Source organism: Dryobates pubescens, chromosome 20 (genome assembly GCF_014839835.1).
Source record: "Dryobates pubescens isolate bDryPub1 chromosome 20, bDryPub1.pri, whole genome shotgun sequence".
In the NCBI taxonomy this organism is placed as follows: Eukaryota; Metazoa; Chordata; class Aves; order Piciformes; family Picidae; genus Dryobates; species Dryobates pubescens.
Window position 1 is genome coordinate 18,106,035 of NC_071631.1, and position 23,229 is coordinate 18,129,263.

The window sequence follows — 23,229 nt, forward strand, 5'->3', positions numbered from 1 at the left end:
AGACATCAGCCAAGCAGCAGCAGCAATGCCATTGGTGGGAAGACGAAGTTATTTGGGGAATGCTGGACTCCGCACCATGAGAACAGCAGGGGAGGAGGTTGGTTTTAATTTAACAGGCCGTGTTTACTCTTCCCCTCTCACCTTTGGACTGTCTGTAATATGCAATGAAAGCCCCGAGGAGGAGGAAGGGGCTGTGGGTGGTTCCCTCTCCCCACGGGGGCTCTCAGGACCACCCCCTCCTCCCCAGCCCCCCTGCTCTGCAGCCCGCGGACACAGCAGCCTTCCTCCTACGTTGCAGACCCGGGGCAGGGGTTTCTCACGCAGTAACAAACCAGGCTGATACAAAGCCTTGGAAATACCCAACTTTAGGCTGTAAACTTGCAAAGAGACAACCAGGAGCAGAACAGAGGTGGAGGAGGCACTGGGGCTGGTGAGAGCTGAGCAGCTCAGGAGCAGGACCGGGGAAGATGCCGGCACAGGCAGATGTGCAGGACAGTCTCCAACTCCTACGTGCAGCACTGCCATGCCCTCCACAGCTACCCTTCATATCAGCTCTTCAGCTGCACAACCAAGTATTCACTATCTCCCTGCCTTGGGCAGTGCTTGGAGGATCTGGCAGTGTGCTGGAGGGCTGGGCTGAGCACCAGGGATGTGCAGCAACGGGGGTTGCAAGCCTTGCACCCTGCCGGTGACCAGCATAGCAGCTTTTGATGGCTGAAGCATCTCGAGCATCTGGTCACCAGCGAGTGGGTTCCAGCTGCTATTTTCCAGCAGCAGGAAGAAGCAGTTGTGTTAAATGTGCAGGGGTGGGAGAAAAACCCAGCCTGCCCTAGCAGGCACAGCAGCTTCAGGCCACCATGGACATCTCCACCCCACCAGCTCCACACTGCATGAGGCCAGAGATAGTTTTGTTTGGAGCGACTGGACAGAAAAAGGCTTTTCTTGTTCAAAAAACCAGTCTCTAATTCCTTTGGCTATGAGAGGAGGGAAATAAAGGTTCTTCCAGATCACCATGTGTAGCAGAAGTGCCCCAAGCATCACCTGGGTGCTCCCAGGGGTTTTATTTCTCTTGCCAGCTGTGTGGGCAGGGAGCAGGCTTGGTTGGACACTTCCCCATCCCAGCCCTTCCCTCTAGTACAACCAGGACACAACAGGGACATTGCTGCCCTCATGGAGGCAGGAGGGTAGGAGCTGACAGCAGCAACCACAGCAGCGAGGAGCTGTGGCCAGGTGAGGGACTGGCTGCACCCCAGCATGGGGTAGCCTGAGGGGCAGAGCAAGGCCCTCTGGAGGGAAGCCAGAGCCCGGCACTGAGGATGTAGGGGGCTGGATCAGGCCCTTCCAGCCAGATGAGAGCAGCATGGAGAGCTGAAACGGCTGCAGTGAGGGAAGAAGACCAGGGGCTGCATGAGGGCTTGTCCATGGTGTGCACACCGCCCTGAGAGATGCTCCAAGGGGCCCTCAGCTGGGCATGGGGCTGTGTCCTGCATCTTGTTCAGGTGCTGGAAGCATCACTGTGGCTCATTGGCCAGGCTGGCAGTCATTACCCTACGGTGACTCCTTGGTGACACACGGTAACTTCCAGGTATTGCCCCATTGGACAGCAGGATCTGGCCCCTGGGTCCTGGTGCTGGGGCGCTGGCTGCCCCCATGCATGCTCTGCCCGGCTGTGCTGTTCCATCCACACCTGGCTTTGCAGAGCCTTTGGTCACTTGAGGGCAGGTCTGGGCCCCTGCTCTGCCCCCCCAGGTTGTGTCCCCGGGGCTGCCAGCCCCTCCTGGCCGCTCTCAGGCGAAGGCACAGCAGCTGGGCTTCTTCTTCTGTGACTCGATGTAGTCGTGGATCTGGAAGCGAGGCTCATCCAGCGGCTGCGCCGAGCGCTGCTTCAGCTCCCTGGAGGGGGCAGAGGGGGCACGTTACCCCACCTGCCCACTCCAGTGCCAGTGTGGGAGGTGGTGGGGCCGAGGGGACACCTCCCTTGCCCGGGTCCCCCAGGTACTCACTTGGCAATGGCCAGGAAGGCCAGCTCCACGTTCATGCCTGTCTTGGCGCTCGTCTCCATGAAAGGCACCCCGTACTCCTGCAAAGGCAGCGTGGCCCCATCAGTGGCCAGCCCTGAAATGCCCTCCTGCCCCTCCAAATTGTCCCTTGTCACCTGGCTGAGGCTTGGGGACAAGGTGTCATCCCCTCTCTGCCTTGCCCTAGGTTCTGTGTGCAAACAGCTGCTGTGTTGCCTGCACTGAAGCCAGGTGGGTCTGAGCACCCATGGGAGGGGATGGCAGGGCTGGGTGAAGATCCTGAGTGGCATACAGTTGTCTGGGTGGGGGGGCTGCAACTGCATTAGACTCTGGCATGGCTCACCCTGGCCAGCGATGCTCCATCCTCTGTCCTCACAACTCTCCCACTGCTCACATCAGCCTGTTGAGGGAAGAAAAGTGTCACTGTGTACCAGGGACAGCTGGCAGCTTGGGGGCATCTGACAAGCAGGCACTATGGGGTGCATGAGAGGGTGCCAGGAACTGGGGACATCAGGGATCCAGGAACATCCAATGCTCAGAGGAGAATCAAGGACCTGTTGAGTATCTGGGACCTGGTAGCACTGAGGCTGTGGGAGGGCACCCAGGACGTGGGGACACTGGGAAGCTGGGACAGCATCCTGTACCTGGGGGCATCCAGAACACTGGGGAACTGGGGCAGCATCCAGTACCTGGGGGCATCCAGGACCCAGGGGGTTCTTCTGATACCCTGCCAGGAACTGAGAACCCAGCATCACTCAGGATTCAGGGGGCATCCAATCCCAAGGGAAAATCCAGTACTTAATTAAGCAGCTGGAGAGAATTTGGGATCTGATTTGGCATCTGGGACTTGGAACTACCTGGGATCTAGGGGTGCATCCAGGATCTGGGTGAGCACCCTGTTTCCAACAGCACCCTATACCCTTACCAGGAGCATCCCATCCTGGGAGCCTCAGCCTCATGCTGCCTCCCACTGATGGCTGGGAGCACTGAGGACACTGTTCCTTCCAGACTCTCCTGGACTTCCCCAATATCCCCAACCCTTTGGGGTCACCTCTGTGCTGGTTGAACCCATAAAGCAGTGGAGCCTGGTGGGTGGTGCAAGAAGGCTGCCCCCAGCTGGCACACAGAGCACCCTCTTCATTCTTGGGGATGGCATGGGATGGCAAACTGTGGGGTTAAGGGGGACCCTGCACTCACCTTATTGCCCAGCAGCATGATGACCACATCCTTCTGGGCATACTCATGGATCTCTGTCAGCCAGGCCTGTGGGGCAGCAGGGCTGTGTTGGGGTGAGCGGTAATCCCATGACCCCCCTGCCCTCAGCCTTCACCCCCCACACACACCATGAGGATAGGGAAACCACATTTTTTCTGGCATGGGAACTATTCCATCCTCACAGCCCAACAGTCCTGCAGACGCCCTGGCTCCTGGCTCCAGCCCAAGCCTTCATGTAGTTCAGGTCCATCCACACCTTTTCTCCCTCCAGGCATTTACCCTGCCCCCAAACAAGACTCACCCAGCCCTGCAGCACCCAGCCAGGAGCCCTGGGGATGAGCTCCCAGCCAGCTTGGTCTGGCCCAAGCAGCCTCTGCTTAGGTCTAATACAGGCTTCAAACTGCTCCAAATAGCCACCCAGGACACCCACAGCCCCGCTCCCCAGAGAGAAACATAGCCCTGACCCACGGGTGGGACTCACACGGATGTTGTCGAAGGACATCTTGCTGGTGATGTCGTAGAGCAAGAGCAGGGCTGGAAGGGAAGAGGCATTGCTCTGCTTCAGGAATGTGTTCTGGATGGTCTCCCCCCCCCCCCATCCCTACCAGACCCCAAACCCACCTTGGGCATCCCTGTAGTAGGCATGGGTGACGCTGCGGAAGCGCTCCTGTCCTGCCGTGTCCCAGATCTGCTGAGAAGCCACCCTGATGAGAGCAGGGAGGCAAACCCCCCAACCCGAGCTGGGCATGCCCCTGTGGCTCCTGGCCCCACCAGACCAACATGTTCAGCCTGGGTGGGGGGATTCCAGAAAGCTGGCTGGGAATTGCTCACCCCCTCCCTAAGCTCACCTGCAACTTCACCTTCACGCCATCCACGGTCACCACTTTGTTCTGCAGAAGAGAAGGAGAGGATGTTCAGCAGCCCTCAGCACACCTTGGTGTGGGTGCCAGCCAGCCCTGGCATGGAACTGGCTGTGCCCCAGGCCCTTGGCTGCTCTCCCTGGGCTGTTGGGATAGAATCATGGAATTACAGACTAGTTTGGGTTGGAAGGGGTCTTGAAAGGTCCTCTAATCCAAGCTGGAGCACCTCTCCTATGAGGACCGGCTGAGGGAGTTGGGGCAGTTCAGCCTGGAGAAGAGAAGGTGCCAAGGAGACCTTCTTGTGGCCTTCCAGGATCTGAAGGGGGCTACAAGAAAGCTGGGGAGGGACTTTTGAGGGTGTCAGGGAGTGATAGGACTGGGGGAGATGGAACAACCTAGAAATGGGTAGATTGAGATTGGATGTTAGGAAGAAGTTCTCCCCCAGGAGGGTGGTGAGAGACTGGCACAGGTTGCCCAGGGAGGTGGTGGAAGCCTCCTGCCTGGAGGTGTTTGCAGCCAGGCTGGATGTGGCTGTGAGCAACCTGCTGCAGTGTGAGGTGTCCCTGCCCATGGCAGGGGGGTTGGAACTGGCTGATCCTTGAAGTCCCTTCCAACCCTAACAATTCTGTGATTCTATGATTCTAAGCTCTCTGCAGTCAGCACTGCAACTAGAGCAGGTTGCTCAGAGCCCCAAACAACCTCACCTGGAATGGTTCCAAGGATGGGGCATCTCCCACCTCTCTGAGCAGCCTGGGCCAGGGTCTCAGCACCCTCTTGCTTCTCTCTAGTCTAACAGTCAGCATGAAGCCAGGCTGGCACGCTGAAGCCTCATTGTTGAAACCCCCCTGGTCCTGCTGGGAGGCTGCGCTGCTCCATGGTGGCTGCAGACATCCCAGAGCATCATCCCCTTGTGCCAGGGTGGGAAAATGCAGGATCAGGCCCTGATAGGTGCAGAACAGCAAGATTCCAGCCTGCCTTGGAGCTGGTGCCTTGTTTATGTCCTACAGCCAGCATCCCTGTCCTGTGCCTTCTGAGTCCCTTAAGGAGCCAGCGACGATGCCATGGCCAGGAGAAGCTCAGCAGAGCTGGGTAAGTGGGGAGGTCTTTCATGAACCACATGCAATGGTACATTTTTAACAAGGTCTTGGGGTGCTCTGTGGATGTTTGCCCATCACAAAGCCCTGGCAGGATTCCTCTGCTCTTTGTGCTGACAGAATGACCCCTGCACTAAAAATTTGGGCTATTTGCAGCAATTTAAGGCCTTTTTATGCTGCAGGCTTCCTGCAGACACTCAGTGGGTGATGGTGGGTGTCCAGCTCAGGTTTCCTTTCTGGTGGGAGCCCTTCTTGGCCCTTAAAGATGGTAGCTGACACCAGGATGGGGATCTGCTGGTAGCACATGCAGCAGGAGGAAGTCCCCTGGGTCAGGATGGTTTGCAATCAGGCAGCTGGGCTGAGGACTGGGGAAGGGAAGAGGCATCTGCAAGTGAGTGAGGAAGGCAGTTCTTGGGCTTAAATAATCGCTGTACCCAACTCAGAAGCACAGGAACTTCTCTCCAGAGGCCAGAAGAAAGAAAAGCAGCAGCTACTGGAGGGTTATTTTAAGCCTCTTAAAGAACTGTACTTAGAGAGATGAGTCTGGAGGAAAAAGAAGACCCCTATAAATAATTTGGTTGCCTGGAATTGTTTGAAATGGAAATTCAGCCCATGTGGAGATGACAAAGACTGAGAAAATGGGCTGATGGAAAAAAAACCAGCACAAAAACAATTAAATAGTGCCTAAAGAGGCCAGCACAGGTCATGAGCTGCTGGAGGGGACACTGGCACAAGGCAGAGCAGGCATCTATGGGCTGCCAGCACCCCTGGGGCCACCAGTGCTGAGCAGTGCTGCAGTGGGACATGGCAGATTTCCCTTCTTTCATGACTCTCTTTGAAGCACAGGCCAAGAGACCCCTCCAAAGTGAACCCCCAGCCTTCTCCTCCATCCCCTGCTCACTGACCCCACCCCACTCCCCTCTGCAAGCCAAGAGCGGTTGGGGCAGGCAGCAAAGGCAGCAGAACTGCAGAGGCAGAGGAAGCTCTGACCGCACTTGACACGTGTCAGACAGAGCCCTGCCCAGGGACACCCCCGCGGCCCCCAGGCTGAGGAAATGCTGCTCTGCCCCGTGCTGCCAGCAGCTCTGCCTGGGTGGGCATCCCCAGAGAGACCCTGCAGCTGGAATCTGCTAACCAGAGAGTCTCAAGCAGGGTTTAAATGGGATCCAGTGACCTTACCAACTCCTCAGCAGCCCATTTCTGCCCTTTTGAGGCACAAAATTTGTCCCCCCTGCAGTCTCTGGCCCCAGCCCAGGCAGTAGAGCATGCTGGGCTCCTGCTGCACACCCCCAGGGTGGGCTAAACAGAAGGGTTTTGCTGATTTAAAAGTAAGAGGTGATGCTCCCAGTGGGCTCCTCCATCTGGTAACGCTTCTCCAGGGAGAGGTGGAAAGATTTCAGCAAGCATCTGCAGCCAGTTGTGAGAGTATTCGGGGTGCAGAGACTGGAAACCCCTTGTTCCCCTTCCCAGCACCCTGTCCTGGCCAAGGTACAGGTGAGGGGAGGTGAGGGGCTGGCAGCCATGGTGGTCTCACCCGGAAATCTATGCCCACGGTGGCTATGAAGGTCCCGGAGAGAAAGGCTCCCTCTTTGAACTGGAGCAGGAAACAGGTTTTCCCCACGCCTGAGTCTCCAAGTAACATCACCTGCAAGATGGGCGCAGGGAGAGGTGTCAACAGGACAGGGAGAGGGCAGCAGCCCTGCCTGGGTGGTGCTGAGCCCCCCTCAGCCCGATGTGTCCCTCCTTTTTTCCCCAGGGCTGTTCCTGCTCGGGCTGGGGAGATCTGTGAGAGCTGGGTGCCAAGCAGCACCCCCAGGGCAGCAGCGCAGCCCCCAGGCACCAGAGAAAGGGAGAGCAGAAGAGGAGGGCCGGTGGGAAGGCAGCAGGAAGAGATGTCTCCTGGCCAGAGCCTGGCCATCTCCCGGCCATCTCCTGTCCCAAGAGGCTCCTGGAGAGCTGGCCACAGGTCCTGAACGCGCAGAGCTCCCTCCACCCATGCTTTATCCCCAGCCCGGGTGTGCCCAGCCCCGAGGGCTGATGCATGGTTTGGGCAAGCCCTGCTGCACTCTCACTCTGTCAGTGCCCAGGGCCCTGCTTACCACAAACACCAAAGCAAACATGGTGCCTTTCCCCCTCCTGCTAAGCAAATAAGCTCAATCCAGGCTCCTTAATCACTCCAGCACTGCCAGACACGGGCAGGATTGATGCTGATCTGATGCTGGCCTCCATAAGCACAGTCTTACTAATACCCTGGAGCTGTGCTCTCCTCCCTGCTCACCCATAGCAGCTCTTCCCTGCCCAGCAATAATTAACCTAAAAATGGCAGTGGGCAGGACTCCAGTAAGAAGATCCATCCCCACTTGCCCACCTTGTAGGGGTGCTGGAGCCTGCAAAGCAAACCCCCTTGGCCCTACTGCCCCAGACTGGGTGAATGCAGTGAGCTGTGGCCACCCTGTGCAGGATGGCACAGGAAATGGACCAGCACAGCCAGAGCTGGGGGCTGGGAATGCTCTGCCTCCTGCCAATCCACTTTGCTGGTCAAAATCCTTCCCTGGGACACCCTCACCCAGCCCAGGCTGGAGGGCAGCTGGGAGCCCTGCTCACTTCTGCCTTCACCTTGCTCCACATCAAGCTGGTAACTGGTTTCCTCTCTCAGACACAAAAAATACCCTCCACCAAGAGGAGCTGGAGTGGTGAGGATAAAGGTGAAGGAATGAAAGTGGTTTAGGGGAAGTGGCAGTGCATGGGCCAGCTCTGGGAGCCAGCTCAGCAAGACAGTGGGAGGTCTTGGGGCTGGCACCATCAGCGCTGGGATCAGACTGGGGCTGTGGATCAAATTATTCAGGTAGAAGGTTCACGGTTCCTGTGCCTCCCCTGTGCCCAGAGTGCCTCCTTAGGGCAACCCTTGGCAGAGCTGAGCTGGGGATGAAGGGTTCTACCCCGATGCCCGGCAGGGGCACAGGGCTCTGGGGTACACAGACTGCCCCCCACCCTCGTGCCCTGGGGATGCTGTGATGGGCTAGGTGGGGTCCTGCTTCTCCTGCCCTGTGTCGTGGGGGCAGGAGCTCCCGCTGGAGCTCCCCTTGCCCGGGGAAGTCTAGGACGGGTTTCAGAGGGCAGAGCTCGGCCGTGTGCGTGTCCCTCACCGAGGGTGTCCTGCTGCCCACCGCAAGCCCTGTTACTGCAGCTGGGCCGCCGTCACCTCCACCTTCATCTCCCCCGGGGCAGAAACACATCCAAGACGAAGACCTCCCGAGGCTCCCGAGGTAGGGACCTCCCGTCCCCACATCAGATAGACGTGGGACGCCCTGGGGGCACGGGGAGGCAGGGCTAGAGGGGCACAGCTGGGGCCGCTCCCTCCTTCCCCGGCCGGCAGCCTCTTCCTGGGCGCGATCGCGGCAGCGGAGGAAGAGGGTGGTCCCCGGGACCCCTCCTGGTCTCCCCCAGACCGGTGGTCGAGCCCCAGCCTCCATCCCCAGCGTGGCTTGAGGGGGTCCACCCGTGCTCTCCCCCAGTACCCCACGCCGGCTCCCACCTTGCCTGCCAGCTCGTAGTCCTGGGGCAGCACTGGGGGGTCTTCGCTTCCCTCCGAGGGGGTCCCGCTCCCCTCAGCCCCGCCGGGGCCGTTCATGCTGCGTCCGAGCAGAGCCGCCGAGTTCCGAGGCAGCGAGAACCGCGGCCACACCCGGCCCGGCCCGGCCCGCCTTCCTCCTCCTCTTCCTTCTCCTCCTCCCCGGCCAATGCCACCCCCGAGGCTCTGCCCTTGCCACCTGCCTGTCCGGCCTGGCCTCAGAGTGAGGAAGAGGAGGCTGAAAGCTGGAAACATGTCCCGCTGCACCCCCACACCGGGGACTCCGAGGTGCTTACGTTTGCCAGGGGCTTTTTCTCATGGGCCGATGGGCAGAGCCCTGGCACACCCCTCCAGGCACTTGGATGACCACAGACACCACTCACCCTGTAAGTGAACAGCCCCCAGGGTGTGAAGATGGAGACCCTCCTGCTGTCATAACACCCCCAGCCCCACCACCCCCGTGCCAGTGCAAGGTCAACAGGGGCAGCAGGGACAGCGAAGGCAGCAGCTCCCACTCCACCACACACCCGGGGGTGGGGGGGTTTGCCACATCCACTGCAGCTCCGATGGCTGCTGAACTGGGTCCTGGGTCACCAGCAAAGCTCAGCAGAGCAGGGAGGAAACCAGAGGCAGCAGCCTTTGGCCGGAAGCCCTGGGCTGTGCTGAGCTAGTTCCGGGCTGGGATGGCTGCTGGGGGTCCTGCTCCCCACAGCTGCTCACAGCCCCCAGCATCTTCTGCCAGCCAATGCAGCCTGGCTTACAGCACACTTCCTCCGGGAAAAGCCCAAGGGTGAGAATGCAGAAGAAATTCTAGGAGGGCTTCAGAGATGTTACATTACCCCAAAACTCTGAGAAACTCCATCCAGGTCCAGGTGCTGTGGCTGCCTGGGGGCTTCAGGCTTACAGGCAGCACTCCACCACCAGCAGCCTTCAGCACTCTCTGATCTATTTTCCCTGTCCCGCTTCCCATGTGCCAGGGCTTATCCCAGTGCAAAGCCCCCAGCCTCTCTCACACCACCAGGATTCAGGCATGCAGGGCTCCAGGGCAGAGCTGTGCCCATTGAAGGCTGCAGGAGGTCTGATGGCAGAGATGCCCTCTGTGACAGCATCCGCCTCTGCACCTTCCCTGCTGCCAGCTCCTAATCTAGTCAAGCATTCCCACATCCCTCAGGAAAGGGAACCTGTATTTCCAGTCTCATAGCTGCACTCAGAGTCAGAGTTTATATATATATATTTATGCTTTTGGCCAGGAAAGTGCCCAGAGCTGGAGGCTGGAGGCACTCAGTGTTCCTAGAAGTGGCTGAGCTCCTGGGCAGCTTGCTAGGGGTTGAGAAGGTAGGGGCTGGAAGGATACAGCAAACTGTGCTGATGCTCATGGAACTGCCCAGGCAGGAAAAATGCCTGGCTGAGCATCACCTCTGCACACTATCAGGTGCTGCAGGAGAAATGAGGCAGCCAGGAGCTGGCAAAGCTTGGGAACACAGCTGAGCCTCCTCGGCTAGGGTGCAGAGGCCCCAATGGCTGCTATCCCCTGGGCTGTTTGACCCTGTGCATGTGGACCCTGGGCTAGTACCATGTTTCTCTGCTTCCTTGGCCTGGGCTGGAGAGAAGGTACCTGGGGGCTGCAGCCTGCCCATGGGTAACAGTCTCCTCACAGGTGACAGCCTCCTCATGGGTGACAGCTACAGCCAAACCACGGGCAAGAGCTACTTGCTGAGCCCCATCCCTGCCACGGGTGCTGGGGGGATGCTGGGGAGGTGCAGATCTCCCTGTGTGAGGAGGTCCCAGGCGCTGCCTCTGTCCTGGGCTCCCCCAGCAGAGGGAACACACGTGTCAGAGCCACTCGATGGCCCCGCAGCAGCTCTGCAAATAGCACTGGACAGCAGCCGAGTGCTTCTCCCATCTGCTTGACTTTTCATGAGGGCCTGGGGCTGACACAGGCAGGACACAGCCTGGCTCATCCCTGGCAGAGCACGGCTGCTCCAGAGGCGGCTTTCCAGCTGTGATGCAAAAGGTTGAGCTCAGGCACAGTCTCATCAAGGGTATTGGGACATGCAGCCTCCTCCATCCTCCCCAGCAGCCCAGAAGTGTCTGCCCCCCAGCTTGCCAGCAAGCACACAGCCAAACCAGGGCCCTCATCCAGCAGCCCCAAAGCAAACTCTCCCAATTCTTTGGGCTTTAAGCACCACTTTGAGTCGTAGACCCACAGGTTAGGATGACCCAAAGGAAACTGCTCCCCAGGTGGGAGGGAGGTTGCACAGCCCAGGGAGCAGGGATTAGGCTCTTACCGTAAACCCAATGCCCACGGTGGCAGAGAAGGAGCCAGGGATGAACTTGCCCTGGTCAAACTGGACCAGCAGTGATGTCTTCCCCACGCCGCTGTCTCCAACCAGGATGGTCTGCAAGGAGCAGGAAAAGGGGCATCAATGTGTGGAGCAGGTGTGTGGTGCCTGAGCTGGCAGCCAGGGACTGGGTGCTTGGGCAGGGGGGATGCAGCAGGAAATGCAGCATGATTTGGAGGGAGCCAGCTCAGCCCTGGATCGTGGCAGAGAATCTCAGCAGCTGATTGTCCCCATGGGCTGCTGCCTGACAGTGCCACAATCAGATAGCTTATCTCCCCATGTCCTGTCCTTCACTGTCACCTTTGGCCCTGCCACTCACCCAGAGATTAATTTGCCCCCCTCTGACCATCTCTGTAATAAGTAAAATGTACCTCAGTCTGAACTTTGGGAGTGAGCCCCACTGTGCCCTCTCCAGGTGCAGAGAGGTGGAAAGGAAAGCACAGCTCAGCCCATCATGGAGATGGCAGTGCCCCAGCCTTGGTTCACACAGGCCTGGTGGAAAACCTCTTTGGTGGACTCTGTCAGAGCTGGATGATGTCCAAACCTGTTTATTAAAGAGGATGTCTCCAGCAGCTGCTGCTCACAGCCTCTGCCACAGCCCTGCAGCCTCTCCAGGGCACCAGGCTCTCTCCATGCTTCACTAATGCCTCAGACCTGCAGAGCTGCCCTTCTGAGGCTGCTCTGCTTGAACTCACAGAACCTCTCATCCTCTCCCTCCCTCTATAGGAAGTTCCAGGGCTCTCCTACATGGAGCAAAGCTTGTTTCCAAGCAGAAGGGACAGGAGAGCTGTGCAGGTGTCAAGGTTGGGGCACAGTCATCACCTCTTGAGCAGCTCCCAGGCCAGCCTGTGGCCCTGGTACCCACATCGCATCCCTGGGGAGTTCATCCTCCCTTCTGCTCCTGGCTCTGTTCCTCCAAATACCCAGCCTAAGGGAGACCAAGGGTGCAAACACAAGCCCCTCCCTCCCCTCTCTGACAGAATCTGGGGTTTGTTCACAGAGCCACTGGCACAAACATTCACATCCTTTCAGGAAACTGAGACACTTTCAACCCTTTTGCAGGGACGTGAGTTAAAACAAACATTCTGCTGGCTGCCTTCTTATTTAGGAGTGGCTTTGGCTCTGCCTTTCAGGACATGGGTTCCTTTCTGCATCTCTGGCAAGTGCTGAGCTAGTCCTGGGGCAGAGCTCCCCTGTCACTTGTCCCCTGCCAACCCTGAGCCAGAGAAGTGCTGGGGCTAACTCCCTGGCTCTGCTGTACTTTGCATCTGTTGTTTCCCTCCTTGGTTTGTGTTTAGTCTGATGCAGCTCCAGCAGCTCTGCCCCATCCTGGGGCACCCCAGCTCTTAATCCCCACCTCAGGTGACATCATGAAGGTCACTTTTAGCCTGCTGAGTGGCAGCTATTGCTTAAGCATCTTCCTGATGAACAAAGGAATCTCCACCTGTGGCTGGTCCCAACCCTCCATCATTTTCCCTGCACTGAGGGGCCCTGGAGTGAACAGAATGGTTTGGGTTGAGGGGCCCTCAAGATGATCTAGTTCCAACCCCCCTGCCATGGACAGGGATGCTTTCCACTAGACCAGGTTGCTCAAAGCCCTGTCCAACCTGGCCTTGAAACACCTCAAGGAGGGGGTATCCATGATCTCCCTGAGCAACCTGTCCCAGTGTCTCACCACCCCCACTGTAAAAAATTTACTTCTAATCCCCATTCTAAATCTCCTCTCATCAAGCTTCAGTCCATCCCCTCTCATCCTATCACTACAACCCCTCGTGAAAAGTCCCTCCCCAGCTTTCTTGTAGGCCCCCTACTGGAAGGCCACTAGAAGGTCTCCAGCCCCACTTCAGGAGCCATGCAACTCACCTTGTGAAATGCAGGTCAGAGGAGTTGGGAAGAAAGTGCTCAACCGAGTGGCTGAACAGCCCTGGAAGATCAAAACCTGATTTTGTACCCTGGGAGGCCATGGGGGATCCAGACACTGGACACATGTCACAGTGCCCAGCACCACGACACCTCAGGGACCCAGAAGGAGTGGGCTGAAATCAAGAGCCAAGGAGCTTGAGGACCACAAATGAAGAAGGAACATGGACTGGAGGAGGGCCAGCATCCTGCCCTGCATAAATCACCACACCACTACCTGCCTGGAGCCTAGGGAAGTTCATTCTGCCCCTGTACTCAGCACTGGCTAGGCCACACCTTGAGTCCTGTGTCCAGTTCTGGGCTCCTCAGTTTAGGAAAGATGTTGAGATGCTGGAAGGTGTCCAGAGAAGGGCAAGAAAGCTGGGGAGGGGTCTGGAGCACAGCCCTGTGAGGAGAGGCTGAGGGAGCTGGGGTTGCTTAGCTTGGAGAAGAGGAGGCTCAGGGGAGACCTTCTTGCTGTCTACAACTCCCTGAAGGGAGGTTGTAGCCAGGCGGGGGTTGGTCTCTTCTCCCAGGCACCCAGCACCAGAACAAGAGGACACAGTCTCAAGCTGTGCAGGGGGAAGTTTAGGCTTGATCTTAGAAAGAACTTCTTTACAGAGAGAGAGATTGCCCATTGGCATGGGCTGCCCAGGGAGGTGGTGGAGTTAGCGACCCAGCAGGTGTTTAAGAAAAGTCTGGATGAGGCACTCAGTGACATGGCCTGGTTGATTAGTTAGGGTTGGGTGATCAGTTGGACTTGATGATCTTAGAATCATAGAATCAATAAGATTGGAAAAGACCTCAGAGGTCATCAAGTCCAACCTGGCACCCAACACCTCATGACTACTAAACCATGGCTCCAAGTGCCACATCCAATCCCCTCTTGAACACCTCCAGGGTCAGTGACTCTACTACCTCCCTGGGCAGCACATCCCAATGGCCAATTACTCTTTCTGGGAGCAACTTTCTCCTTGCGTCCAACCTAAACCTTCCCTGGTACCTCTTTTTCTGGTGCTGGTTGCCTGGGAGAAGAGACCAACCCCCTCCTGGCTACAACCTCCCTTCAGGGAGTTGGAGAGAGCAAGAAGGTCTCCCCTGAGCCTTCTCTTCTCCAGGCTAAGCAACCCCAGCTCCCTCAGCCTCTCCTCACAGGGCTGTGCTCCAGACCCCTCCCCAGCCTTGTTGCCCTTCTCTGGACACCTTCAAGTGTCTCGATGTCCTTCCTAAACTGAGGAGCCCAGAACTGGACACAGGACTCAAGGTGTGGCCTAACCAGTGCTGAGCACAGGGGCACAATGACTTCCCTGCTCCTGCTGGCCACACTGTTTCTGATGCAGGCCAGGATGCCATTGGCCTTCTTGACCACCTGGGCACACTGCTGGCTCTTGTTCAGCTGCTGTCAACCAGTACCCCCAGGTCCCTTTCTGCCTGGCTGCTCTCCAGCCACTCTGACCCCAGCCTGTAGCACTGCCTGGGGTTGTTGTGACCAAAGTGCAGCCCCTGGCACTTGGACTTGTTGAATGCCATCCAGTTGGACTCTGCCCATCTGTCCAGCTGGTCAAGGTCTCTCTGCAGAGCTCTCCAACCCTCTAACAGATCAACTCCTGCTCCCAGCTTGGTGTCGTCTGCAAACTTACTGATGCTTGACTCACTCCCCTCATCCACATCATCAATAAAGATATTGAACAGGATCTCAGAGGTCTCTTTCAGCCTGGCTGATGCTGTGGTTCTGTGCCCTGCTGCCCTGAATCAGCGCTTTCCCTTGGAAAAAAACATCCCAACCTCCAAACCTCTCCTGGGAAAGGCCTGACCTGCCAAGCAAAGCTGTTGGCAGGATGGAGCCCTGCACTGAGGCTGAGAGGCAGCAATCTGGGGCCAGATCTGCAGCCAGAGATTTCTCCTCCTCCCTGACTCAGTGTCAGGCTGTTTGTGGGTCACTTGTACATTCAGAGCAGCCTTGTGGGCTGGAAGCCTGCACCAGAGCTGGAGGGGCCTTGGGAGGCAGAATTCTGAGCTAAAGCCTTGCACATGGGTCAGAGGAGCTTGGCCACCCCTTTCCCTGGGGGGAATGTCACTCTCCAAGCCCCACTTGGTTTTGCCCTGGAGCCAAGACACATTCTCCTTGCTAATGGTTGGACTGGATGATCTTAAAGGTATTTTCCCATCAAAAGGATTCTGTGATTCTGTGAGCAGGATCTGCCCTGGAGCAGCCACATAAAACACCTCAAGAATTAGTTGCTGTGGGCCTGCCACAGCCCAGCATTGCTTCTTTTTCCTTGCTGACACACAAGACACTCTTCCCAGTTAAAATGCTGGTGCTGGGAGGTGCAACTGGAGCAGCTTCACCCTGAAGCACTCATTTTGGGAGCAGTTGATGCAGAGAGCAGCATTAATTATGGAGGGAAGAGAGTTGGCTTCAATGAGCACCAGCAAGCCTCTAGAGCCCAGGATTTATGGAGAACATGCACAAAAGACAGAGTCTGCTATCAATAATTTAACTGGGACTTATAATAGAGATAACTCATGAATTGTTTCATGATTTAATAATACCACTGCTAGTAAAAGTTGGCCTGAATCAGCCAAGAGTTTTTCCTAATGACTTCAGGAAAAGATCAGGGGTTTAGTGGAAGCACAGCAGAGTGGGAATCACTGTGACCTTCCTGATTATGAAATAAACATAGAAGCAGAATAAAAACCCTGCTGTGGAGTGGATGTGGCTGGCCAGCTGTCAGGTCTCAGGCTGGACATGCCTGAGTCATGATGGGAAGAAGCCTCCCAGCCACCAAGCTCTATACCTCACTCTGCCCCTTGCCAATACCTTTGGCCACAGCCTGGCTTTCTCTCACACCCCTTCCTCCCCCCCACCCCAGTTTTATCAGGGGTTTTCCTTTGCCTGGAAAACTTTGGCAGAAAAGTTCACAGGTGTCTTTTGGTGCTGCAGGTCCCCCCTGCAGTGTGCTGTGGGGCTGGAGTGGTGCTTTGCCGGGGTACGCACACACACGGGCTGGCCACGGTGCAGAGGGAAACCTGGCCAAGACCAGGAGAGCTGCTTGATAGCAGTCCCAAAGCACCACTGTGCTGAGTCCCAGCACAACCAGAGCAACCCATCTAAAGGAAATGATTTCCACTGTGTGGGCAGAGGTAACCTCACTTCATCACCCCACAGCTTGCCTAGCCTGTGGCCCCGGCAGAAAAGTGGCACAGCTTGGGACACATCCCTAGGGAAAGAGCAAATATCCCTTCCTACAACTCACAGGAGCAGTTTTGGCCTTTCAGATCACTGCTGGCCCTGTGTAGGTTGCAGAAACAGGACAGAGTAATGGGGCAGTGAGGGCAAATCCACTCAAGTCTCCCCTCTTTGTGTTGGCAGGCAATGAGCTGATGTGGCAGGGGAAGAGCAGTGCTACTCAGCTGTCAGAGCAGCTCAGAGAAGTGCTGCATTTCCAGTGCCAGCCAAGCAGGAGGAGATCTAGGATGGCACATGTGGGTTAAGGTTTTCTTCCCAGTCAATCTTTGAGCTTCAGCATGTGGTAGCTGGACTTGAGCTAACATGTAGCTTGCAGGAGGAGGGGAGAGATGCTCTCCATAGGCTCTGCTGTTGCTCTCAGACAAGTGCTGAAGCTTCAACCCTTAAAGTTTGCTCCCAGGCCAGCAGGATTTGTGTCAACATCTTGTGGCTCTAGTGTACGTGCACCCCAGCACAGCTGCCTGCAGAGCTCAGCCAGGACATGGCACTGGGAGAGGTCTGGGAGTGGGGCTGTGGCTCCTTTGAGCCCCTCACCACACCACTCTCCCTGTCTCTCAGGGATGCATTACCCAGGCTTACTTTCACCTGCTGTATACACAAAATTGCACTGTCTCTTCCCTGCTCCAGGCAGTGCTCCAGGGCAACTTGGATGCTCCTGGATGCTGCCTTGAGCTGTCCTGTGCCACAGGGACACCTCTGAGCTGTCCCCAGATTGCCCAGGCAGTGTTTTACCATGGCCAAGCCCCTCAATGCTGGCTCAAGCTAGAGCCCAGGGCCCTCTGCCAGCCCTGCTGGGCCCTTGCCCTGGCAGAAGCTGTCTCAGCCCTGAAGACATGAGCTCTGGGGCTGTGCATCAAACAAAAGCTGGCTCAGATCCTGCAGGGAATCCCTGTTTGCAAACCCCCTGCTAACACCTTGGATCAACCACAGCCCAGGGGCACATCCCTCTCCCTTTGGGACTTGTTCCAACTAAAGACATCCAGGCATCCAACGGGAGGAAGATTGATTTGGCAATGGATCAAATCACCTGAAAGCAGAATGTGTCGTTCGGTGCCAAGGGAAACTTTTCTGGAACAGCCCAGAAGAAACCTTCACTCTTCCTGCTTTGATATCCTCCTAGCCTGCTTCCTCCTCAGGCCTGGGATTAGCTACCAAGCAGAAATCACTTAGCCTTTGCCTCCAGAGTGCAGAGCTCCCTCAGAGTGTCTCAACAAGCCTGAAATGCGACTCCTTGCTGTAGTGGTGTGGCGCTTTAGCCCACACGCACCCACAATAAGAGCACAGCTAAACTCAGCGGGAGAAGGGGATGGAAAGCTGTGTTTTACCAGCAAACCTACACTCCACAATGGAATGCAATGACTGTGTGCAAAATACACAGTGTTCACAATATTAACCAGGAATTTACAGGAAATAACACAAGCACAGATCCTCCCGAGGAGAATCCCCCCTCGGGTTCCCCCCCAAAACCCCTTTCCCCTTCCTTCCCTTTTCCCTAGAAGTTAATTAGGTGAAAAAGGAGAAACAGAGAAAAAAAAAGGACATTAAGGGAAATTTGTTAGATGAAAGCAGTTGTGAAGAATGTTAGTTATTCTTATCTCATCAGTTTCATTCCAAGGTCACTTGCACGCTCTCTGGCTAAAGAGCAAAAAGTCAGACAGCCTGAAGCTGGAGCTGGAGCGAGGGAGAGAAAGAATGCTAAGAGATATTTGCTGTGGTACATCTCTCATCTGACCAATGAAATTCGTTTAGAATTAATCCTTGGTTTCCTTTTTACACCCAAACATTCAGCTAGAGAATTCTGCAGCTGTCCTTTTCTTAGAGGCACAGCCTAACCTGTCACGCTGGCTCAGAAACAGGACCTAGCAAAGTATTTGATGCCTCTCACCCCTGGAGCAAGACCAGGCTTGCTTCTCCAAGACAAGTAACCCAGCCAGGAGCAGCAGCAGGAGACCAAAGAATAGAATAGAATAGAATAGGATAGGATAGGATAGGATAGGATAGGATAGGATAGGATAGGATAGGATAGGATAGACCAGAACAGGTTGGAAGAGACCTTCAAGATCATCAAGTCCAACCTATCATCCAACAACATCTAATCCACTAAACCATGGCACCAAGCACCCCATCAAGTCTCCTCCTAAACACCTCCAATGATGGTGACTCCACCACCTTCCCGGGCAGCCCATTCCAATGGGCAATCACTCTCTCTGTGTATAACTTCCTCCTGACCTCCAGTCTGAGCCTCCCCTGGTGCAGGTTGAGACTGTGTCCTCTTGTTCCGGTGCTGGTTGCCTGGGAGAAGAAACCAGCTCCCTCCTGGCTACAACCTCCCTTCAGGGAGTTGTAGACAGCAATAAGGTCTCCCCTGAACCTCCTCTTCTCCAGGCTAAGCAACCCCAGCTCCCTCAGCCTCTCCTCACAGGGCTGTGCTCCAAACCCCTCCCCAACTTTGTTGCCCTTCTCTGGACACCTTCCAGCAACTCAACCTCCTTCCTAAACTGAGGGGCCCAGAACTGGACACAGGACTCAAGGTGTGGCCTAACCAGTGCTGAGCACAGGGCAGAATGACCTCCCTGCTCCTGCTGGCCACACTCTTCCTGATGCAGGCCAGGATGCCATTGGCCCTCTTGGCTGCCTGGACACACTGCTGGCTCATGTTCAGCCTACCATCAACCAGCACCCCCAGGTCCCTCTCTGCCTGGCCGCTCTCCAGCCACTCTGACCCCAGCCTGTAGCTCTGCATGGGGTTGCTGTGGCCAATGTGCAGAACCTGGCACTTGGATGTGTTAAATCTCCTGCCCTTGGATTCTGCCCATCTGTCCAGCCTGTTGAGATCCCTCTGCAGAGCTTCTCTCTACCGTCCAGCAGATCAACTCCTGCCCCCAGCTTGGTGTCATCTGCAAATTTACTGATGATGGACTGAATGCCCTCATCCAGATCATCAACAAAGATATTAAAAGCATGGGGCCCAGCACTGATCCCTGGGGCACACCACTGGTGCCTGGCCGCCAGCTGGATGTGGCACCATTCACCACCACTCTCTGGGCTCGGCAGCAGAGAACATGGCACTGGGATGGTTATTTGCCTGGGCAGCTCTTCTGCCCAGAGACTCATTTCCACCAATCTCATTCCTTTGCTGCAGCAGCTGGTTGCTGGAGAGGAGATAGTTAAGGCTTTGCAAAGAATCAAAGTTTCTCGAGTCATCCCTGGAGGCACGTCCTACTCTGTGCACAACAGAATGGAGTTCCCAGGAACTGATGTTTTCCTGCTCATCAAGGGCTGAGCACGTTTCTCTGAGTAGAGCAGGATGCAAAACAGACTCGGATTTGTGAGGAGGGATCCACGCAGCCCCAGCCCTTTCCACTGCCTGGTCCCACCACTGCTTTGTCCCAGCTCCCCAGGGGTGTCAGTCTCTGCACCGTCATTGGGGACTGCAGCAAAGCGGTGTGAGGACAGCAAGAAGGAGTGATGGGTAGATCTGGCAAAGATCAGAGTCTCCTCCATTTCTTCTGGAGTTGCAGGGCAGGATCTGACTGCAGGGAGCAAAAAACGTGGTCCGGCACAGCCTGCAGCAGAGCCTGAACCACCCCGGTCCTGCAAGGACAGCAGCAGCCTCTGGGCAATGTGGAGTTACAAAACAGAGTCTCAGGGACCCCGCAGAAGAATTTCAAAGCAAAGGCATGCAGGGATGGACGTCTCCTGGGTCACCGCGATTTCATGGCAGGGAGGTCTCAGCTCCTTAGGCTGGCTCTGGCCAAGCAGAGCCCCGGGGTGCAGCTCCTCCCGACCCGGCGAGCAGCACAGGGCAGAGGGAGCAGCCGAACGCCGGCTGCGCCGCGGGGCTGGCCCCTTTCCAACACTCCTGCTCGTAAACACGCTTAGTCCTGCTGCGGCACCTCGCCACCTGCCCCACATCACCCGGAGAGGGTTGGGGAAGGAAGAGCTGCAGTCCCATCCCCTCCACCCCCACATACACCCCATTAGGATGGGGGTGGGGGTGGTGCAGGTGGACCCCAATGGGGAACAAGAAGTGCGGAAGAGAGAGCGACAGAGTTTGCCGGGGAAGTTCAAGCAGGAGCCTGACCGCGGCAGCTGCATCCCCCTCCCCCTCCGTGCATTTTGCTTCCCCCCCGTTCCCGTCTCTCCGAGCACCGCTCCAGCCCTACCTTGTGCAGCAGGGCCTCGTTGTAGCCACCCACTCCCGAACCGCTGGCGTGGGCATCCATGGCCGGGGTGCATCGGCCGGGGGAGAAGTGGGTAGGGGCCGGGCCGGGCGAGCTCTCCTGCAGCACCGCGGACAGCGCCCGGCCCCGGCCCCGCCTTCAGCACCGCGGACAGCGCCCGGCCCCGCTCCGCCTGCTCCTTTAGTTCCGATGTGGCCCGGCCCGGCCCGGTCCCGCTGGTACCAGTCCCGTTAGTTTCGGTGTGGCCCGGCCCGGTCCGGTCTCGTTGGTCCCAGTCCCGTTAGTTTCGGTCTGGCCCCGTCCTATCCCGTTAGTCTAAGTCCCATTAGTCTAAGTTCCGTTAGTCCCGGTGCAGCTCCGCAGAGGCCGCGGTTCAGCCCAGCCCGGTTCAACCCAGCTCCGCCCTGTCCTCCGCAGGCCAGCAGAGCGGTGCCCGGCTGCTCGCCGCTGCCACCGTACCGGCTTCACTCTCGCCGGGTTCCCCCGCCCAGACGCGGACGGCTGGTCCCTCCCGGGGGCGGGGAGGCCGTGGGAGCTCCCCTCCACGCAGGGCCCGTGGCAGCTTCCACGCAACTGCTGGTTCTTCTCCAGACACCATCCCCCCACTCCCTCAAATATCCACCGTGATAGCAGCCCCCATCCTGAGGCTCCCTGCCCTTCCCTCTCTACCGGGAAACGCTGCGGGAGCACAGTGAGGTGGGGCTGGAAGGTAGCCCTAGGCAGAGAGGCTTCTTGCTGCCAGCTCAGATCAGTTATGGAGCCAGGAGCTCAAAGCCAGCTCTGCTGCACCTGTGCTTCACACCTAGCTCCTTGGCACTCAACTTGGGGATCCCCACACCCAGCCTGCTCTGGCTGACAGCCCCCAAAACATCAGCCCAGGCAGCTGTTGTGAGTTCATGGACAGTGGCAAAGTAAAGAGCTGGATAGTCAGCAGGGTTAGTGGTGTGTCACCCCATGGAGAGGCTTGTGCTAGCCAGACCATTTCAGCTTCTTCACAAAGCCAGTGCCAACATGAGCCTGGAAATCCCAGCAGCACCCCTCTGGAAACCCACAGAGCTCATCTTGGAGTGTCCCTGGAGGGAAAAAACAAACTGTGTTTAGAAACAGGAGGAGCCTCTGCCCAAACCTGCAGGTGACAGTCGATATCTCATTGAGCTCCTGTTATTTACAGGTCCCTTCAGAGCAATCTGTTGTCAATCAGACTGGAATGAAACTCATCATTGCTGAGGACTTCATTTAAGAGAGACTCAATTCAATCTCCAGCTCCTTCCTTCCAGATCAGCAGACTGCCCCAAGGCAGAGGAACAGACCAGGCTTCCAAGAGCCATCTGCACCCATCCATTGCTGCTCAACTGCCTGGGCCTGACGCTGCTAATTATATCTCTGCACCATTTCCTCTGAGACCGGAGGTGGTTGGGCCGGGTCAGATGATCTCTCTTGGCAACAACAGCCAGAAAAGATGAAAAACAACTCAGAGAGACCAGAATTTGTTATTTTTTTTAAGGTTTACATGAGGCCAAGAAGCTAAACCTAGCCCAAACAGACCATCCTGCAGCCAGGCCACCTGCTGCTCTCAAGCACTGGGAGGTGATCCACAGCACCAAAATAAGTGGTACCATGAGCCACAGTGTCTGGATCAGGTCATTCACAAGTGCCATGGCCAGCACCACAGTTCAGTGTAGCACACATAATCCCACACCAGGTAGGACCACGAAGATGACAGCAGCAAACCTCAGAGGGACTTCAGCAAATCAAGGGCAGTTCTCCCTCCTCTTACATACACCAAGAACTTGTGTGGTCAGCACAGCTCCTTCCATGGGTGTCCCAGTGCTGTAATGGCCCCATGAGGATGGAGACCTAATCCTAATATGTCTTGAGTGCATGCTCAGCCCTCTCTTGCTCCAACATCCACACAGAGTGAAGCTGTGCCCTGCTCCAAGCTGTATGCTGGGTCACAGAGACCCCAGAGGCCCAGATCTGCCATGGGTACTGAGTGGCTCTGCCTTGTGCTCAGACAGACTGCTCCTGGAGGGTGAGACTGAAGGAGAGAAAGCCCCTAACACATCACTGGATCTGAGATTCCATCCCTGCTTACCTCTGGAGGGGTTTCCCAGCATATTCCTGCTGCATGAAGGACTCTGAGGGTATCCTGTGACCCAATATCAGGGTACAAGGTTTAGCACCAGAGTTGATTGAGTTAGATAATGGTTGGGCTTGATGATCTTTCCATCCAAAACAGTTCTATAATTCTATGTCAGCTCCAGCCACGTTTGTTTCCCTTTTCTGAGTCAAAGGAGAGCAGTGAGGAGCTGCTGCTGAGCGAGGAGAGCCTTGCAAAGCCAAGTTCTCCTTTCCTCCTGCAGGCACTGCCCCTTACACCAGGGACACGTTTGGCCCAGTGGGTTTAGTGGTGCTCAGGAGAAGACAGCTTTCCTAATCATGACACCACCAAGTCTGAGGCAGCCTAACGAGACAACTCAGACTGCTGGCCAAGCAGTGGAAGAGCCTGGCACTGCTCCAAGGGCTTTATGCCACTTGATGGCTCTGGGAGACCTGACCCATGCAGATAAGTGGTATCTGCAGCTTTACCGGAGCCCAGCAGCCTGCCATCTGCATGTCCCTCCTCCCCTCACACACTGATGATTGTCTTCCCTCCCACCCCCAAAGCCAAGCAGCTCTCACAGCCCCCAGCAGCGGTTCCTGGGAGCCAATGGGCAGCTGATAGCCCCGGACAAGTCCTGACCAGATGAAACCAGTGCAGAGCCACGAAATCAGAGGAAATGACCTGCAATCAGC

General features: G+C 56.7%; 1 protein-coding gene across 2 annotated transcripts; it reads right to left on the reverse strand.

The window, feature by feature from the left end:
- Positions 1 to 965: 965 nt before the first annotated feature.
- RAB37 (RAB37, member RAS oncogene family) lies at positions 966 to 20,631 on the reverse strand. Of its 2 annotated transcripts, XM_054170610.1 has the most exons (10): positions 20,416 to 20,631; positions 11,047 to 11,157; positions 6,722 to 6,832; positions 4,082 to 4,123; positions 3,855 to 3,921; positions 3,715 to 3,767; positions 3,216 to 3,281; positions 2,362 to 2,418; positions 2,004 to 2,080; positions 966 to 1,893 (listed from the first exon to the last, which is right to left on the reverse strand). In XM_054170610.1, the coding sequence occupies exons 1-10, from the start codon at positions 20,473 to 20,475 to the stop codon at positions 1,788 to 1,790; spliced, it is 750 nt and encodes a 249-aa protein (XP_054026585.1). In that variant the 5' UTR covers positions 20,476 to 20,631; the 3' UTR covers positions 966 to 1,787. The 2 variants fall into 2 exon arrangements, with proteins under 2 accessions (XP_054026585.1, XP_054026587.1); XM_054170612.1 differs by lacking the exon at positions 6,722 to 6,832.
- Between the last annotated feature and the right edge of the window lie 2,598 nt (positions 20,632 to 23,229).

What these genes read in the sequence shown, in the direction of transcription:
- RAB37 (XM_054170610.1), bottom strand. Translation starts at nt 20,475, where the DNA reads ATGGATGCCCACGCCAGCGGTTCGGGAGTGGGTGGCTACAACGAGGCC. An exon ending in GCGTGAAGGTGAAGTTGCAG is followed by an intron (nt 3,922 to 4,081) that starts GTGAGCTTAGGG and finishes GCTTCTCAGCAG; the next exon opens with ATCTGGGACACGGCAGGACA. An exon ending in GCCTTCCTGGCCATTGCCAA is followed by an intron (nt 1,894 to 2,003) that starts GTGAGTACCTGG and finishes TGCCCCCTCCAG; the next exon opens with GGAGCTGAAGCAGCGCTCGG.